The 20,834-nt window shown below is 33.7% G+C and overlaps 2 protein-coding genes and 1 long non-coding RNA gene across 4 annotated transcripts in view; 2 read left to right on the top strand and 1 right to left on the bottom strand.

Annotated features, from left to right (window-relative positions):
• Positions 1-49: 49 nt before the first annotated feature.
• His2Av (Histone H2A variant) lies at positions 50-4,091 on the top strand. The gene is made up of 5 exons (XM_069110766.1): positions 50-179; positions 325-402; positions 1,733-1,846; positions 2,447-2,576; positions 2,896-4,091. The coding sequence occupies exons 1-5, from the start codon at positions 177-179 to the stop codon at positions 2,955-2,957; spliced, it is 387 nt and encodes a 128-aa protein (XP_068966867.1). The 5' UTR covers positions 50-176; the 3' UTR covers positions 2,958-4,091.
• Positions 4,092-4,924: 833 nt separating this feature from the next.
• Positions 4,925-20,834, top strand: part of Cad87A (cadherin 87A) — a 514,332-nt gene continuing 498,422 nt past the window's right edge. The window contains exons 1-2 of the mRNA XM_069111394.1: positions 4,925-5,083; positions 5,504-5,636. Of these exons, the coding sequence (XP_068967495.1) occupies positions 5,596-5,636 (41 nt within the window). The 5' untranslated portion in view covers positions 4,925-5,083; positions 5,504-5,595. The remainder of the gene's footprint in view (positions 5,084-5,503; positions 5,637-20,834) is intronic.
• Positions 12,251-18,879, bottom strand: LOC138178976 (uncharacterized). Of its 2 annotated transcripts, none has more exons than XR_011172888.1 (3): positions 18,756-18,879; positions 18,493-18,573; positions 12,251-13,284 (listed from the first exon to the last, which is right to left on the bottom strand). It is a non-coding gene; the product is annotated as an uncharacterized LOC138178976 (long non-coding RNA). The 2 variants fall into 2 exon arrangements; XR_011172887.1 differs by lacking the exon at positions 12,251-13,284 and adding an exon at positions 18,251-18,421.

The raw sequence follows: 20,834 nt of genomic DNA, 5'->3' as shown, positions 1-20,834 counted from the left end.
AGATGGCGAACGGGCATTTTATTGAGTGAGTGTAATTGGTGTGTTTTAGTCACGTGGGACGATCGCGGGACGTGCCGACAGCGCCAAGCGTATTTGGCGGGACCGCGCTTAGACGGCGTCGTCTGTGCTTCTGGCAAGTCTGTCGTGTAGTGAACCACAAAGGCTCTTGTCCGATAATGGTGAGTATCCGCAAGTTTTCAGCGGATCCTTTAGCCATCCGTGCATTCTAATAGCACAACCGTATTCTACAATGTTCATGCTGTCTTCTGGCGAAATTTCGTGGCCGTATCTCGCAAATTAACTGTGATTTTCGTTTCTGAACAGGCTGGCGGAAAGGCGGGCAAGGACTCGGGTAAAGCGAAGGCGAAGGCGGTCTCTCGTTCGGCGAGGGCCGGCTTGCAGGTGAGTTTATTGCCTACTACTCGACCAGTTCAAATGCATAGAATAGAAGTTTGTCAACATTATTTTTCGATAATGAACGTCTACGTGATTATTTTAAATAGATTTTAAGGGTAAAAAGGTTAAATCATTGTGGTTGGCGCGAAAAACCGAAGCGTTTTTAGATACATAATGAACAATTCATTTTTTTCAAGTATTTGCGATCTTGCTGTGAATAAAATATATGAAAATGCTTGATTTAACTTCGATTTATACGTATTGTGTTAAATAACTGAAGAAAACTTGGAGGAAGTCTATTATTTTTTGAATTGAAGTTCTGGTGATTACGTCTAAGTTCGGAAGTTTTCAAACGAGTCGTTGAGTCTGTGTACTCTACGCCCCCCCTCTCATATCTTCCTATTCAGCTACTAATATGATTCTCATCGAATTATTTTTTTTTTATAATTTTCAAAAAATCATTTAATACGAATCGCTGTGTTGGTAATTGTTTGCGTTTAGTCATATTATGCGAATTCTGTTAAGATAATTTAAATTGACAGCAGTTCTAATTTAGTCTTGTATTATTATTTTTGTATTCAATAGGCTCGTCCATTATTGAAATTCAGTCAATAGCGACATTGATATTTTTTATGTTGAAGTCGTGTATTCTTATTTATTTAAGTATAAAAATTTAACAATTTTTTAAATTAATTTAAAGAACTCTAGTTTGTGATACGTAGAAACGTATATAGTTATGTATACAAACATGTAAATAATAACATTAAGTATGTAAACATTAAACTTAATATCTTGTAAAGTAACATAACATATTTTCTTTATGAAGTTTATCAACCATTGTCTTCCGATAATTATAATTTCCAACTGTAGAAAATTTACTAGTATTTTGAACGCGTAAATAAATAAAATACAGGACATTCGTTAGTAAATGACGAAATCACATACTAAACTGGAGAGCTCGGGAAAGCCGAATCATCGTACAACACCGCTCGATATTCGTTGTGTTAAAAAAGGACTGAGTTATGTGTGCTGTTCTATGTGTAGACAAAATTGGTTTTTCGTTTAGAAGAATCGGGTACAGCGTGGCTATATAAAGAATTGTTGCGGGGAAAGTACTGGGAACGTATAATATTACGAAAAATTGTGTCATTCGTCGTCGTTCGATATTTGTTATACGAAAAGCTGCTGACGCCGAGTGACCTCATGTTATTTGAACAGACATTATATATGATGCGTCCTAACCCAAAAATATTTACCTTGCCACGAATGCAAAATTACCTTCCGATGTAATATCATTTTTACCTATATTAGACATAGTACGTTTGGTTTTTTTCAGTTTCCGGTTGGTAGAATTCACAGGCATTTGAAAAACAGAACCACAAGTCATGGTCGAGTCGGTGCTACAGCAGCGGTATACAGTGCAGCTATCTTGGAATACCTCACTGCTGAGGTGAGTGAGAATATATGTGAAAGAAGAAAGCATTCACAAAACAAAGAGAGAAAGACAGAGAAAGAAAGGCAAATACGCACAATAGGAAGATCAGCCGTTATAACCAGGACTATATGCGTTGGCATCACTAGCGACTGATGGCGTCACTAACGCCAAGCATCATGGCCGATTTTTCCCGCCTTTTCGTCAACCGTAGGCAAATAAGGAACAATTCTTTCTTCTGCTTATCGTGTTATATAGAATTTCACTTTTAAATTCATATTTTTCATTTTTTACGAAAGTAAAAACTTCCATCTTCGTTAGGGAAATATTATCATATAGTTACATTCTAAAAAGATATGTTTATGGACAAATAATTCTTGCATTACTAATGCTTTAGTTTATAATTACTTTTGTGACTTTTAAGCATTTCTATGTTTCTATTAAAAGATGATGTCTAATCCTGATATGTACGTATTTATTCACATATTGTTACATGTTTTCATATTATTTTTTGTATTTTGTATGTAAGGTATTGTGTTTTGTAGTGTTACGTGCTAAAGTTTCATAAATAGTGCACGATATTAGATGTGTTATGAAACGATGTTTTGTTTGTTTTAGGTTCTCGAATTGGCAGGAAATGCATCAAAAGATTTGAAGGTCAAACGTATTACACCAAGACATCTTCAGCTTGCTATTCGTGGTGATGAAGAATTAGATAGTCTCATTAAAGCAACTATCGCTGGAGGAGGTATGTTTTGTAATAGTTCCATTACTTTAATAGTCATAATTAATAGGTCACGTGATCATATATTATCATATTATATAATCTTGTTATAATAAATTAAAGCATTAGCTTGCTCCTGAATTAAAAGTCTTGATTTAAAGTAATTAATTTTGCTATTCAGATTCTAATATCTAAAGTAGTTTAAAGGTCTAGTCAAAACATAAGAATTATTTATCTTATATGTTTATTGTAAATATCTTATATTCTCAAAAAGTAATAGAATGTTATATCAATGCGATTTCGATTAAACAATGATTTTCTATGTAATTTTCTCCTGTTACAGGTGTTATACCACATATCCACAAATCGTTGATTGGAAAGAAGGGTTCGCAAAAGCCAGCATAATTTAGTGATTCAGTTAAGAACATGTGAAGCTATGTAGACAAAACAGATGCGAGCAGAGTGATTGTTGATAAAGTGTACCTATGTTACGAAATTGATGGCGAGAGACTGGCGTGATATATATATATATAGATATATAAATAAAACAAATATTGATATAATTTAATATAGGTAACGAGAGTTAAAAAAAAGACAAATTTTCACCACATAATTGGCATTTAGAGTCGGGAAAGTTAATAATATAGTCTGAAAATTTTAGTGTACGTTATACTGCAATTACTTGACAAGCGATGCGTTGTAGCATGGTTTGCTCAAAACTGCAGAAGTCTTTGATACTGTATGCGGATTGTAAACTAAACGTTTTGAAAGTTGGAGTATTTAAGGACTTGGATGTGTCGTAAAGTTTGTAATATTAAAAGAAAATTGTTCTTTTGATTTCTTATTTTGTGCATGGTGTTTAACTTTGTCTCTTTTTTAAACTATTGCGTGCAACTAATGTTGTTTTCTTAAAATTAGCTATTAAATAGCATAACAGTAATTCGATAAAAATGTATAATATGAGCGAGTATTAATAGGTATTTCATAAATTTTTTCACTTTCAATTTTTGAAATTTTTAATCCATTTATATTTAACTGTTTAATACCTTACGATTATAGTTACAAGTAAAAGTAGTTACGTACTCATTCTTGTTATTAAATACTCTTAACTATTTCATAGCAGTAAACAGTGTGCATAAATACCTCTAGATTAAATTTTTAATTTTGGACACTTTGTATTCTAAAATTTGTGTTGCCGAATATCTTTGCTTAAATTTTTGAAGTTTTCAGTCTCTGTAACATTAGTATTACATGAGAAATCATTCTGCTGACTTTGTTTCTATTCTGTTAATCTTATGAAACGCAATAAGTTGTAATTTGTAGCGTGCTATAATTTATGTCCATGATTATGAGACTGGAATCTTTGAAATCTATAAGGCTTTTACTCGTGTGAAGGTCAAAGAAAAAGTATTTCGGCATTGCAAAGCCTTTGATGTAATATATAATCTTTATTCCAGTAGTGTTCAATTAATGTAAAATCCATAGTAGAAATATCGAAACAATTTGAAATAAAATAGTATACGTTTTTAGTTCTAACAACTATCGATTTCTATTTTGGTTCTGTTCACATCACTTTCCATTTTATTCATAAAACTACTGTTACTTGTGTCATTTAGTGTAATTTTCGCTGTATTAAATACCAGCCACATGTAAAATGTTCATTTTCATAATAAAGAGCAATTTTACTATTATCTATAGTTCAATTATTAAAAATTGTTGAGTCAAGAAAAGATATACTAATTTGTATTTTGTGCCTTCTTTAAGTCTTTAAATTAAAATGGACTAAGAGGTAATATATAATTAAAAGGCTGTAATACAACGAATGATTTTTGTAAATGCATTATTGTACACAAACTGTGTAATGTTTTCATATATTATGTGTAAACAGTTTCTAAATACACTTTCTGTGCTAGAAGGTAAAGGTTGTCTAGTAAAATTTGAAAACTACCTTAGATTTGATGTAAAGATATATGATGAGCATATACATAAATGTAAAGAATTTTTAAATTATATAATGCAGGAAAGAATACTTAGTAATTCTATTTAAAAATTAATAAATCGAATCTTTGTTTCGTTACAATCTTTGTTAGCGTATAAAAGTAAGTACATTTATTTGTAAAAAGATGTAATATATACTATTTTGCAAACACTATTATCTCTATGATATAAATTGTATTATTTAGAAAATGAGAGCGAAAATAGAGGATCATTTCTTTTGATCATTATAGGTATGTGAAAGTTTTTTGAAATTTCACGTAGTGAGTATATCCACGTCCAGTGCTGCCATCATACTGGGAGCGGTCTCCTATCACTACTCGATTTCCCCCACCAGCAACCAATCCCATGGCTCGTTCAAAACCTTGCGGCTTTTCGTCGAGTCCGCTTCTAGTGGGGTACGGTGTAGCTCCTTGCATTTGTGTGGGAGTGAGATAGCAGCAAGGAAGAGCTCCCCACTAAGCCGGTCAGAAGCTCAGTCGCCTTTCACGAGTTCGGTCGGTTGGGCGGCTTGTGTCGTGGATATCATTGTAAACGTGAGCATCAGTCGCTTGATACATAAATTCCATTCCATAACAGGAACGAACAAGCTCGTTTATCGACTTTGCGTAGGGGACAGGATCTCTCGACGGATCGTCCTCGGATCCGTCGTGAGAGGGCCGCGAGATAGTGCACACACCGGTGACAGAACGCGTGGGTAATGTCAAGCAGTGTATAGTTGTATGATCAAGATTTCGTATACTTTGGTATATCCTGGTTTACGAGTACCGGAATTTCGCTCGCGGAAAGATCAGTGAAGAGAGGACCTGTTTCCGTTTCGCTCACGTTGCGCTGTTGCCGGTGTTTACTCTTTGCAATCGAATTTTTACGCGCGCGAAGGGTGCGGGTAGGGGAAACAATTGGTTCGAAAAACCGGTGATTCGTAATTATAAAGAGTATCGTATTCTGTTTCGAAGCGGTCTTCTTGATTTCGTGGCAAGAGTCAACGGTATGACATCCTTGGCGTAATTTTCCACCGTAATACACCTGGATCCAAGATTCTTTGAAGATGACGAGTAGAGACACGGAACGAACCTTCCTTCGTGGCCGGTAAGTCTTTTCTCCCTGTTTCCGTAATATATTTGCGTGACATTGCTTTTACTTGATCAACCTGTTAGCCAGATTATATTATTCACCTTTACTATGTTACGGTGAAAGGAACATCTTGTTGCACCGTGGCTCACTTTGAATTTACTAACGTCACGTTCTCTGGAAATATCTATAGAAACTTGAGATTCGACGATTCAGTGAAAATATACTTGCGCTTTTCATATCATTTCACTGATTTGTTGTGCTACATCATTCACTGTTACCATTGATCTCGGAAAATTAATCATACGTACGGTATGTGTATGTATTTGAACACTAGTTGCTTCAACGAAGGTCAATGAACAGTATTGACGCTTGGTTTCGACGTTTTTACGGTTGTTTCATCTCGGAATGTTATGTGCATCGAGCAGTGCTACAATTTATCAGTCTATTCTGTTACTTTATGTTTTAGAGTTACTTTAAGGAAAATATACTTTGTGATGTTTTGTACTTTAGTGAAAATTTGTACAACTACGATTTGATTAACTGGTTGGTATTTCAAGGTTTGTCTCTTGTATTTACCAGGAATTGAAATTTAAACGTACATTCATATTTCATGGTTATATCATATTCCTAACAGGCGATTTTTTATTTTAAGTTGAAAAATTTTGGCTATTAATTTTCTGAATTTATAGCATTGACAAGTAATAATATGGATTGTTTAATACACATTTATATGCATTTCCATATTTGGTTAGTCGTTAAATCTCATTTTAAGGCATTTTGGGTATTATGAGGAAACAAAATAATGCATTACATATTTATTTATAGTAATTGACTCCATATTTTAGAATAATTATGTAGGCTCCAGTTTTATATTTTCATTATTTAGTTTTAGATATTATTCTTTGTTATATGCATTTAATAGCTTTTTCTTAAAGTTGTTAGTATGTTTTTAATATTTTATTGAAAATAATTGTGGAGTCTTCCAAATATGTAAATAGTCCTATTCTTAGTAAAAACATGTTTATTAAATAATTTTTTGATTAGTATATTATAAGATTGTCATTTTAAATAAAAATGAGATATTACGTCTTTTAATATTATAATTTCATTTACTTATGTATATATGTTATTTGCTTCACACTTTGTCACTTTCATTGTTTGGACTGGATTTCATTGTTTTTATGCAAAGTTCGTTGATCTTCATTACAAAACTACTTTGAATATTCGGCACGTTAACGTAATAACACGTTATCCAGAGAGTTTTATTTTGCTTATTCTTAGAACACTGCCAGAAGTCGTTTAGAATGTATATGGGATTTTCATGACTTTGTGCATGTTTCTTATAAACGTCACGTTGAGTCATATTTAATAATCTTTAAATTGATTATTTATTTCCTAGTGAAACAAAATAAAGTGTTAGATGTATCATGGAAATGTGAATGAATAATCAGTTCTGGTATAGGTTTTTATAATTTTTTAACTATGAATTATTGACATCTGAAGGAATATGAAATTATAGAAAAACAATGAATAAACTTTCAGAAATGGTTACTGAAACAATTAATTTGTACAAAATATACAGATAAGTTACATTGTATTACATGCAACTATAAAATTTTGTTTAACCATATTTCAACGAAATTATGAAAGATTAACGAGTATCATAATCCAAAGATTACAGTCCATAGATTATGATTATGAAAATAATAAGGTAAAGGGCCACATTTTGGACTCTACATATTACACGTTATTCTAAGAAACTTTGTTCCAAAATGCTCGCCAATTTAATTATCCTTGATTTTCTTCGAGAAACCTTGTTTCCTGTAATACACTGAACAGAGGAAAAAGAAAAGAAATTCCACAAATTTCTTGAAATGTTTTTATCTCAAACTTAATATATTCCTACTACATATTTATCGAGTCATTAAGAAAAAAAATGTACCATTATGCGCAAAATGTTTGCATCTAATTTTGTTACATATACGTACATATAAATAAGTAAATAAGTATAATCCAAATATGTAAGCTGCAATATCTGAAGAATGAAATCGTTATTTACGTGTTAATAAAAATATGAATTTGCCTAAATATTCCTAGTTGAGTACTGATGTTACAAACACTACTTTTTAGAATTCCTTATAGGATTTACAATTGTTTATGTCATTTTCGTGTAACAAATAAATTTACAGAAGTAAGTTATTTGTTACTGAAAAAGATTAAAACATTAATCCTGTATACCCATGGCTTTCTTGCGTAATAATTTATGCATTAACTAACAGTTAATAGTTGACAAGTAATAAATTACAGATTTGTTGTAAACGGAATTAACATTATTAATAATTATTTTATGCTAATATCATCAGTATTATTAATAATTATTAACGATAATTACACGTTACATCAATAAATATCAATATCACTACTAATCATTAATATTACAGACAGACAGATTTTTCTACAGAGAGAGATGGTTTTTCCAATTTCTTATCGAGCAGGACTTTTATTTCTAACTTTCTTGCCGTAACCCATTAGCGGTGCCATTCCTGCGAAAATATTTTAAACGCAGTCCAGTGTCTTTGCGTGGCCTATCCTACGAGTCTTAGCAAAAATTTCTGTAATCTAAATACCGGTACTTGGAACGCAAGGTCGGTTGATCGGCAACGTCATCGAGGCGACGGCAAATGTTGCGGTGAAAGTTTATCCTGCGTGGTAGGGATCTCTGCACGCTACGTTCATGCAGGAATGAACACGGAATCGTTCTTAGAACGAGAGCCTCTCCGACGTAGCTTGGGAATTTCATGTATAAATACAGGAAATACTTCTTCGTTACTTAACATGAACTGGAAACGCGTAATCTTGTTTGCATGTCTTTCTACAACTTATTCTTTCATGTCGGTATCACATCGGTTGATTGATTCGAGTGTCGTGTTCGTATCCTTTGATTTACTTCGCTTTACGATATTGAGAGTTTAAGAGTTCAGACGAGGCGGAGTCTCTTGCTGCTTCTTCGTCGTTTCGCCTTTAATCTTGTACCGCACGTGATTAATCCATTAAAGATCACGTAAAAGTCGCGAAAACGTAATTTTATTAAACAATCGCGAATTGAATCGTTGTTTTGTCAGGCCACCGAAAATTTATTAGTACAATAGATACACTGCAGATTATTATATTATATTAGTATAATAGATACATTGATAATTCATACAGTTGCAAGATCTAGATGGGAGAAGTAGCGAATTCTTAGAATTTATTTTTTTTTAAAGGAAGACAAAATATTGCGTTAACGCAACGTTGGCTTTTGATGAGTCAAGTAATCTCGTCTTTTTATTTTCTTAATATTATATTTTTTATATTGTCGATTTAGTTCGTTTTAATCTGTGATTTATAAATCTTCTCTGTATTTAGATTCTTGGCTAATAGTGTGCTAGGCTTTTAATCTAATATGAAGATCACAGTCAAGTAGAAATATCGCACTAGGTCACAGTGTACGCGGAAGATACAGTGATTTTAGATCTCCGCTGTAGTGTCAATTTTTCTACGCAAGTTAATAGGATTGCGCGAATGTTTTGTGTGATTAAAATAAATTTATATAATACGATTATAAATTATAATACAATTTATAATCATCATATAAATATTGTAGCGTTACGCACAAACTGGAATACACGTGGCATGCAGAAGTCGTATTGATCGGCTTCATAAATTGAAAACAGCAGGAAAATGACGATATTATAAACGCCGTTTTCAAAATTTACTTCGTAGCGAGTGATAAGCTTAATAGAATGGAATGATTGATGGGCGAAATATTCGTTCCACTGTGACAATTAAATCATTAGTTAATTGTTGAGGAATAATTAAAAAAATGTTTAAAATTTGATACACTCTGTCCATAGTTAGTCATACAATGTTCGTCGATGTTCAGATATTTATCAGTTTAATGTGTTTGTTAATCAAAGGAAGTGTTGCATCGTTTGGGTAACTGAGATATTCTAAGTACTTGACTGTTGCAATTACGAAGGAGTTACGATTGAATAAAACGATCTTATTGGGTTGGCAAATAAGTGAATTGTCCATACCACCTAATGACAAAATCCGCAATTACTTAGTTGCCAACCCAATAGCTTGTATATATAATATCTACGTTAAAGTTCATTTGATACGAATACAATGAGGGAGAATGGAATTGTTCGTTAAATATTTGTATATTTGCGAGTTAAATATTGTCATGTGACATGCGCGTGGAAAATCTCTTTACTGGTTAATTAGTGATTAAAACAAAAATGCAGTTAGATGGTGGAATATTTTACGAAATTTCAGACCTAAGAATATTAAAATATCATCATTAAGAATTTATGCTTTTAGTTAATATTTCGTGGCAAATGTAAGTTTGCTCAATTTTATTGTATGTTTGGCAATTCTGCAATGGCTTTTCTATGGGACAAATTGGACTCAAATGTCTATATTTATATGAAAAGTAGAGTTGATCAGTTTGATTTCTAAGCATCTCTATTTCTTTGCACCAAGTACTATGTACCCTCCCATGATAGTCGAGTCTCACTGTAATGTTAATTTGTTAAAATTTTCCGTACAATATACGTATTATATCGTTAAAATTATGTTCTTTTTGCGAGCCATTGTATGTACAGTAATGGACAAAAGTTCAAGACTACCTTTTTGATAAATTATCGCGCTATATTGTAGATAATAAATAACCAACAGTCCACGATCGTTCGCTGTGGAAATCCACTCTATTACAGTCTATTAAATTTTAAATCATCAGAAAACAACACTCCATTAAAATTTACTGTCTGTACTTGTGTGCTTCCCGGAAGCAGAAGCAATTTCTGGCTTCCGATTTTTACGACTGAGTATTGGATTCTTTGGAAGCTCCTTCGACACTAAAATCACGAAAATATTTCTGAACGACTCTTACGCAAATGTTCAGATCATTCGCAACGCAGATTTCGTTTTAAGAATCAACAGCAATTCGAAAATGATCCTTTTCGGATAAGCAGTGGATGCGCTGGTTCATCTTTCTTCTTCCTTCATTCATTTTTTTTAAATTTATAAATACTGTTTCAGGTGTTACAATAACATTTGCTATATTTCGCCAAATGTCTTTCATCTCTTGCGTAGTGATATAGCAATTTTTCCATCTTCAGGGCGTACATTGCTGCTATACCCTGGATTTTCATTTAAATGTACCATTTGTTATTACTAATTTAGTATGTCGTGTTATATAGTTTTAAATTAATATTCGTAGCAAATACAGCATCGAATCGTTTTATACTCATCCTCTCAAGTATTGCTCGTGTTTTCACTCTCCTGTCCGTTCGTAGATAGAGCGTGAGCGCATATGTAATTGCAAGGACGATTTGGTTATTTAGTATTTATAATGTGATGCGATAATCTACCAGAGAGAGATAGTCGTCTTAAATTTTTGTCAGCTACTGTATATGAATCAAACACGTATTCGTCATTCACCGGTCACTTTTACTGAAAAATTAAAGTCGTAATACGTGTGTTTATAGTGGCTAGGCAAACACATTTCATGTTTTTCGAGAGACATTTACGAGTAGGTCTGGTTCGTGGTTTCTTGAATCAGCGGCACAGCGCGATCCGTTAGCACATCCTCTGGGTCATCGACCATACGGCCGCACAGAAGACTCGATGAGCTCGTCTTCTATCATGAAACTGTAGGATTTTCTATCAGATCCCCACCAAACTTTCCTCTGATAATTTAACATCAGATGTCCTGCAGGCGAACTTGTCTTTGTAGCAGAGATCACGCAGCTCATCCAACTTTCAGCTTGGAATTAATTTCTTACAGGTGCATAAATTTTTACGGGGGGAAAGTCGTTTCAGTTTCCTCTGCGAACTATCAACTTGTCTCTGGCCGCGAGATTGAGAACATCGAAATGATAACTTCCGAACGTTTGCCTCGTCTGGAAAAAGTAATCGGCGAATAATTAAATTGGCTGTTGCGTAAAGGGTGAAAAGTTTTAATTAAAACGTCAACAGGGAACGTACTCTGTCAGCTAGTGTAAACATTCCTGTTGTTCTTTATGTCTAGTGGCAACTTTGCTGTAATTAAGCCACTGTCTAACGCTTTTATTCCGACGTGATTTTAAAAATGAGCCGTGTCGAGAAAAAGTAATTTCTTAATTTGCTATACGAATGAAGCAGATTCAAACGAGAACGAATATTATTCGTTAGAATATTTTTATGTAATTTGGGAATTATTGAAAAAGGCGTTGTCCATTGATATTTGAATAAATTATAATTGTAAATATACTATGTATATCATGCTAGACTTTTTGAAATTTTATTAGCCTGATATTATGATCAAACGTAATTATCGTGATTATATTCGTAGAATTTGGAACCGATCTGATAATATGCATAAAGATACAATACAATAAATAAAATTTAAATTGTATTTTGTAACTTCTATGTATATTTTTGAATCTGTTTGAAATCTTACCAATATGATCGCAAAAGTTGTATGTGGTACGAAAATACATTTTTTGTATAAAAGATATGATATATATTTGGAAAAGTTTTTATAGGGTTCAAATAGGGTTCTCGTGAACACTGCACATGATACAAAGAGTTGTAAGTTCATAACAAAATCTTCTACATTAATATGGACTTTATTTTTCCCCCTTAACTCGTTTTTGAAGAACTCTAATCGCGTTACTTCTTCATCTTCGTTTATTATAAAGAAAATTGAATACGATTTTTATTGTATGCAAGAGCTAGTCAAAGAATTGTCCTAATTTATAGTTATCAAAACTGTGCAACGTTACTTTTGGGAAATTGAATTTATGCAGAATTTTAAAAAAGTTCTTGGATGGTAAAATTCATAGATAGAAAAAATATGATCGTAATGATTATTATTGTAATTCCTTATCTCCTACAATTATTTATTGTTTCCTCTTGCAAGTTTCATTATCTGACACGTCATTTGTGTCAGGGATTCTTCATCATTAACCACAGGTTTCTAATAATTGCGTAATTTTCAAGTGACAACTAGCCTTTCTTTACAAGTATATTTCGCTTATGTAAAATTCATTCGCCTCCGCATTATTTTTTGTTATTTTGGTTTTGATAAATGAAATCTTCTGACTAATAATCTCTTGGCGTTCTGTCGTATGTGGAGAGTATTTGTAATATGCAAGTAGAGACTGTTCTCGATAAGGATGGCTGCGGAAATGAATGGTTTTGGTAGATATCTTTTCCCGGCTTTTGTCTAATCTTTATTTAGATTACGAAAATTACGTGTACTTTTTACAACACTTTGCTAACGTGAGTCTTTGCGGCTTGTTACGACTATTGTTTAACGTACACGTACATTGTTCGTGTAATCAATGTTCTTCGTTATTAATTTTTTTGAAAACGTAAAAATATTTCGCTAACTAAGTTTAAAGTTCTACTCAATTTTTATCGTATTTTTCACTGAAAGATTGCGCTTTTACGATTACGATGATCCAATTTTTATAAAACTTTCACGCACTAACTACATACTTACTTGCGATAGTTTCTGAAAGTTGTCCGGCAACTGTCATAGCCGTAAGAGTTAGGTCCTCTTCTTTGCTAACAGTGTATCATAGACGCGATCTATTTGCTGAGACGCTACGATCATCTCTGTTCATTTAAAAACCTAAGCATATTATGTGCTTTAGTTAGTAATAGGTTAATGAATTTTACAATTTATAAATTATGAGTTATTGGAATTTTGTTTCATTAAGTGGAGATTCTCGTATAACAACGAATTTTTTTCGGACCAACTATACTAATTATTGGGTTGACAACTAAGTGATTGCGGATTTTGTCATTAGGTGGTATTGACAAAATACCCAATCACATGACAACCCAATACATAGGAGTAGACCTTCTTTGAATGCAAATGCAGTTTCCAAAGCCCAAATGTAATTTCTGTTACTTCAATTCCTCTTATTTTTATTAACTTTTTAAACTGCCACATTTAATAATTTCTTAGTAACCCACAATGGTTACATGGTCAAAGATGATCACAAGACTCGCATGATAAGCAATAAACAATAAGTCGAACCGAACTGACATAGGACTAGACCCTTTTTCAATGCAAATATAGTCTTCAAGCTCAAATGTAATTTCTGTTTACTTCAATTCCTCTTATTTTTATTAACTTTTTAAACTGCCACGTTTAATAATTTCTTAGTAACCCACAATGGTTACATGGTCAAAGATGATCACAAGACTCGCATGATAAGCAATAAACAATAAGTCGAACCGAACTGACATAGGACTAGACCCTTTTTCAATGCAAATGTAGTCTTCAAGCTCAAATGTAATTTCTGTTTACTTCAATTCCTCTTATTTTTATTAACTTTTTAAACTGCCACGTTTAATAATTTCTTAGTAACCCACAATGGTTACATGGTCAAAGATGATCACAAGGCTCGCATGATAAGCAATAAACAATAAGTCGAACTGATCTAAAAGAATTACTACTTCAAGACTTTCCATTCGCACCCCAAAAAGCTCTAGTGCCATATAACCAATAGCTGGTCTAAACAAAATTCATGGCAAGAAAATTCTGAAAAAGATCAATAAAGAAGTATACTACATATATATATATATATATATATATATATACTGAAAATCTAGTCGATTAATATGACAAATTTATAAAACGTAAATGTTGGAATTTGTCATACATTCCTCTCGTATCGACCAGTTTACTACGTGCCGGAAAATTATTTTCCAGTTTCCTCATAGTACTTCCAAGGTATTTACTATCTTAAAATACCTGAATAGGTATGACAGCTATAATAAACGTTAACATATAATATAATAAGAATCGTAGGGAACATTTTCGGCAATGACTTTTCCGAGGTACATCTTCATTCGCAATTTCAACTGATCATTCTGTCTGGAAGATCCACCGTGTACGTACAGTACACGAAATGTTCATGCGCAGCTGAGAAAAATTCCCCGAACGGCGTAACATCGCCTCGTGCCAAAGTTCTTCCTATCCGGCCGAGTGATAAATCACTTTCCGGATACTCGTACATCTGTTTCGCTGGTTTCGTATCGTATCTATCATACTGTTCGCTAAAACACCGACGTCTACGCTTCATTACGAATTCCATAACGTATCGAGTGCAGCTTTTCACGCCACCTTTGCAATTTGTCTTCGTCGTTGTGTTATTAGTAGCAACAATGAAAAATCACGGTCATCTACCGGCTCTGATATTTGCTGCGGTGACTATGGAACTGCGACAAATAATCGTGACGCTAGTCGTATGATAGTCGAAGGTCTACCGATTTCCTTCAAAATTGAAGACAACGTGGTTCTAATTCCGTAGAAGAGAGGCCAGATTTTCAATTCTTTTGCCGCGACGAACAATGTGCCAGAGTTAATTACGAACGAGTTTCGAATAGATGAATTTATAATAGTTGAAATTAAAATACAGTAGAGGCTCCAGCATCCGGATAACGGAGTATTTTCGGATAACGGAATAGCTTGTCTTTTTTCATGACCATTCTAGAAAACGTAATGATACAAGAACAAGATAAATATAATTTATTGTCTTTTAATTATTTGTCAGTTCCGTAGTTTTTTGCTAACGAATCACATACATTTTTCGTTTCTTGTAATTTATTTATAATTGACCTGTCTATATTTATTCGTCTTATAATTGAAGAAGACGAAATTACATTCTGTTCGTGTCTCAGTCTAAATTCTTGTAACGCTATGTTAATGCTTCTCTGTATCTCCATTTTTATTGCATTCTTTTTCCTTTTAAGTGTGAGTAGACTACGGTCGTTTATGCGTTTGTAGGAAATTTAAAAACCGTATAAATCGCGCGTATGTGGAATGACACAAAATGTCCAAAGTGTGATACTTATTATGATATTCAATGAAAATGACATTTTTACCAGAGATTCTATTTGTTCAATTAGATTTACAAAAGTACGAATTTGCGTAAAAATCCAAGATTTTGTCTCGTCTAAATACGAGAATTAAAAGGATTGCCAAGTAATTCAACTTAAAGCAATAAAATCAAAGATTGCTCTGTGGTAATTAGAACTAGCGTTTTGATCTGATCACTGTTATTGCATTATATTATTATTATCTTATTTTCTACGCATGCATACAAGTAGTATTATACAATACAATAATAACATTCTGTACAGCGTAGCAATACTGTTATGTTCTATGATATCACTTCTTGTTCGTTAAGCTATTTAAATTAAAAATTAAAAAAAAAAGTTTCCACGTACAATCTTTGCCTTGTTCGTATTTCAATTTCGTTCTTATAATCATATACATAGCAACATTCTTTCGACTTTACGTTTTATATAAATTTACCATTTCCTCATTTTCGATATCAAATTTGAACAGTCGTTTTCGTAACAATCTTTGGTATAGTTTATCCGCTTGTGGACACGGTTAGACGTTACGAGTTTAAATAAAACGTATCCAAAGCGATCCTTGTACAACATAGTAATGCGTAGATATCAGTATTTTCGAAAGTTCGTTACACTTATACCGTAAATTTCACGTACTATGTAGATGAAATTAAACTTGTGTTCACTTCGAAACGATACAACACACATTAAACTCATTTGGAAACAGTACAGTAAACAAAAATTAAAACACGTGAAATTAAATAAGAAACGATTTATCTTCAGAAAATTCAAAGTCGACAGGAATAACGAAAGTCTGATATACAAATGTGTAATAGAGCTGATCTGGACACGTGGAAATCAGCTTCGGTGAATGGCAGCCAAGTCACAGGTTTAAAAAATTGAAAGTCAACTAGCTAAAATCCTTCGTGCGATCATAGACGCAAGCTGGTATTTTAGAAGCGACGATATTTGCAAGCCATTGCACGTCCACTCAATCCTAGAAGAGATCAAACAATTTTCTAACAAACGCAAAACCAGAGCCAAATCTCACGTAAATTCGCCGGTGACACATTGTTGCACTAGTGCAGTCAGAAGACTGAAACGAAAACACTCTTTCGACTTGATATAATTTCGCTCTCATCGTACAAACAACGTTACTATTGTAAATAGCAACGTTCCTGTGACTTTTGAAACGCTTGTGGCTTAAAGTAGCGAAAGCCACGCGATGCTCTTCGTACTATATATATAACTATTTGTAAATATTATGCGAGTAACAGGTACAGATAAATATGGGATTATAAGAAAAAACGTTTTGTTTCAAGAGGCGCGAAACGCTACGCAGTCTCCGATCTTAATCGACACAAATATACAACTTGTAAGAATTTATAGTCGAGTATGTACATATAATATAATATACAGGGTGGTTGGTAACTGGTGGTACAAGCGGAAAGGGGGTGATTCTACGCGAAAAAAGAAGTCGGAAATATAGAATAAAAATTTTTTTCTAATTTTTCTTTTAATTTTTCTTTTAATTTTTCCATCGAGATAACGATCTACAAGTGAGATCTGTTATAACGTACCGCACGCGTACCGAGCGAAAATTCAAAGTCGATTTTCTCGAAAACAAAGCCTCAAATGAAAAATTTTTATTCTATATTTTCGACTTTTTTTTCGCGTAGAATAACCCCCTTTCCGCTTGTACCACCAGTTACCAACCACCCTGTATAAATTTTAGAATATATTAGATCGTACACATTTCCTCTGTAGATTTATATAATTTTTTAACTAACACGTTGAATGCCATGGGGGTCACCGGTGACCGCCGCAACAAGATTGATAGAAATACATAATTTGAACAAATGTCAATATTTCTAAATTTTTTATTATTACCATCGCTACTACAATGGTGTGACGAAATTAATGCAGTATAAAACATATAAAAATAGCTTTATTTATACATGAAATATAGATCTATTATGTGCGCTCCTCACCAGTGGCTGTTGAACATGGGAGAAACCTGCTTTTTCCGTGTTTTATCTTAACGAACAATAACCCTAAGAAACGTTTCGACTTGAAAGATGTTTGATAGCAATTAAGGGCCTTGACAGTAAAGTAAAAAGTGTTAAATCTTGTGACGGTTCTTTAGGATTATTGCGGGTCCGAATAAGTATGATCGAGGGATGGATTATGGTTTATGGTAGGTCCCGGGACGTAACAACATAGAACAATTATTTAGCAACGCGATGAAACAATATGAGATAATTGATAATCGAAAAAAATAAGTAAATCGAGTGAAATTACACTACAGCGCCATGGGGGTCACCGGTAACCTCAGTGAGATAAATTTATTAATGATAATTATACACCGTAACATATCTCTTGTAGGTAATATTTCAACATTATATATGTTGTATAATAAAAAAATTCATCGTGACTCCACGGCCAAACCTTGTAAATCTGGCGTGGCATTTAACATGTTCAGGAAATTAAAAAGGAAAGTAGCGAATTTTTGTCAAAATCATGTTGTTAAGACAAACAGTAGATTTGGACATTAAATATGTATATTTCTGAAATTAGATAAATACGCATACCTTTTGTACCTTGGTCGAGTAACTTTTTCCACATATCCATATTAAAGAATAATAAATTGCTAAGGTAACTTTGAATGGTTTTGATCGACCATGACTAATAGAGATTATCGTTAGCTTTCTCCAGTATGAGGGGAAATGATTAAGGCGCCGCTATTGCTAAAGAGGAAATTACTTACGTTGACTGTACAGTATCTCTGCCAAGAAAATGTTCAATCTTCGGGTTAAACGTTTCCAGAGAAATTAGAGTTTCGATAGAAAGCAAAATCAAGGGTTTCGTCAAAGTTTCGCGATTAACTTGAATCGCTCGCGCTAAAAGGCGTTATGTTTAATGAAGGAAAAATGGGGCAGCTTTAAATTTTTCAAATGCATTTTCTACTTACCGTACTTCAGCAGTAAGATCCTCTGATTAAAATTTTTATCCGTAATGAGTGTTCCAATTCGCAAAGATTAAACTCGGTAGGCTATAAAAAAAAAAAAAAAAAAAAAATAATAAAAAGAATTGACAAGAAAATCTTTTGCCACGGCGAACGTAAAATTTAAAAAATCTCTACCCAACGATATTACAGAACGGAAAGTGTCTTGATACAAAACATGAAAACATAACGGAATTTACAATGAATACGGCAGAAGCTAGTGGATTTACCTTTACGATTGGCAATACGTTACAGCAGGCGGCCACTTTATAGGACGTAGAACATAGAGGGAGGTCCGCGTCTATCGGTAGGTTGAACAAAACCGTAGAATAAATTCCATTAAGAGATTTCAAAGCCGTGCATGGCACAAAGAAAGAATCAGAGCGAACGAACGACAATTTGAACGACAGAAGAAAATATACTGGCGGAGAAAAGGAAACACAGGAAAAGGGGGGAAGAGCGTAGATTGTCTCCACGAGTGGTGTCTACGATAGATACAAGCAGAGGATCGAGGTAACGGTTTAACCCGACGTTTGCTGCACGCGGTGGTGTGTATCGTCGGTACCTGGTATGGAGAGACAAGATACGCTTTCTTGCGTGCACGTGCACAGTGCACATACATGGTGGCTTAAAATATGCGCGCAACATTTACAGGGCAAATGTTAGACATCAAAGCAATGACAGACGACAGCATCGATTATAGACGATACGCTAGAAACTGTTTGAAATTTACGTTGGATTGCACGACGAATTTGCGGTTAATTAATTTGGTGATTACTCGACTGTGCATGTTCGTGCACTCATAAAAAATTTCCAGATACAAAAATGAATGTGATGGGGTACTTATGTGATATTGAAAAATTCAGGTCTGTACGTTTAAGCTATGATGTATAGCAAATAAGCTCCGTGTAATAGACATGTAGACTAGAGCGCAATAAATATTGGAGCAGCCTGAGTGGCACGAATTTCCTCCTGCGACCAATATTTGTTGTTAAGTGCCCCAGCCTGTAAACTGCAATTGGTATTTAATTAGACTGCAGTGGAATTGGTACTACGTTATTTCTTAATATTCAAAGTCGCATCTCAATATGTGAAGCAGTACGTAATTCTAGCGTTTTATTTTTGCTGACGTCTAGTATATTGCTTTTATTTTCATATTTTCAAGTGATCGTCTCGTTCTATCGTTTATAAAAATGGCTCTGTACCTAATTTCGTCCTTTTAAATAGATAGCCGAGGACGAAATTAGGAACGCGTTTTGTGGAAAGAAATTTTAAATAGAGTCATCCTGAGAAAATTAACAGGATCAAAATACGGCCTATTTTACATGTAACGATCGATTTTCGAACGATGTGAGGGCAGAAAAGTGGATTAGATGTATCGCGCGGATGAGATGCTGCTATGATCTGCGCGCATCTAAAAATCCATGATTGGTCAAGTTCAATGTTCATGATTTGTTTTGTATATATATAATTAATTTTAATATAAATAATATAAATTGTTTTTTAAAATAAATTTCTCAAAATAAATTTGAAACGAGGACGAAATTAGGAATACTTTTTTTTAACAATAGGACAATGCATCCTTTTACATATATACTTTTTCCTCTGTTTGTATGATCTTTATGAAACTTTGATCGCAGATTTTCGTTGCTATGCTTTCAAGGTAATTATACAAATTTTTGCAAATCAGAAAGCTGAAAACTTTAAGGGGACGATATTTGTGCATCTTACCTTACTATTAATATCCAAAGATACATAATATCCAAAGTATAGTAATAGATTCTATCCGATCAGTTAAGTTCATGAAAATTTGAGTTTGTATAAACATTTGCTGTCTAGTGATCGTATATCCGAGCAAAGATTCTCAAAAGTAGAGTTTGTCAATGCGGCTTCCAAGAGATATCTTGTAACACCCTATATACGACTAAGTGTGTGTGTGTGTGTGTGTGTACGGCACACGCGTGTATTCGCGTTCACGAGCTCGCACGCTTAATTTTCCAACGTAGCTTTACGTGCCGGCACGTGCACGTTGCAATATTCACTCGCGCGCACCTTCGTCTCTAGGATTGCGTACGCGACTTGCCCAAACAAGTCGTAACTGACGCTTAAGTGTCCTTGATACGATGCTGGATGCGAGCGCCGTAAAAGGATCGAACGTAGACGCGGCATTTTGCTGGATATGCAAAATAGGAAGACGTTCCACGGGCTGCAATTGCACGGTGGATGCCGTTCGAATTTCAGAAAAGGAGATTGTCGATTGTCGCAAAGTGCTTGCTTGAGTGGCTTGGCAATTCTGTGTACGGTTTTTC

Source organism: Bombus flavifrons, chromosome 4 (assembly GCF_040668555.2).
Source record: "Bombus flavifrons isolate JBK064 chromosome 4, iyBomFlav1_principal, whole genome shotgun sequence".
Taxonomy (NCBI): domain Eukaryota; kingdom Metazoa; phylum Arthropoda; class Insecta; order Hymenoptera; family Apidae; genus Bombus; species Bombus flavifrons.
This window is presented reverse-complemented; position numbering and strand designations above follow the sequence as displayed.

What these genes read in the sequence shown, in the direction of transcription:
- His2Av (XM_069110766.1), top strand. An exon ending in CGGCGAGGGCCGGCTTGCAG is followed by an intron (nt 403 to 1,732) that starts GTGAGTTTATTG and finishes GGTTTTTTTCAG; the next exon opens with TTTCCGGTTGGTAGAATTCA. An exon ending in TGGAATACCTCACTGCTGAG is followed by an intron (nt 1,847 to 2,446) that starts GTGAGTGAGAAT and finishes TGTTTGTTTTAG; the next exon opens with GTTCTCGAATTGGCAGGAAA.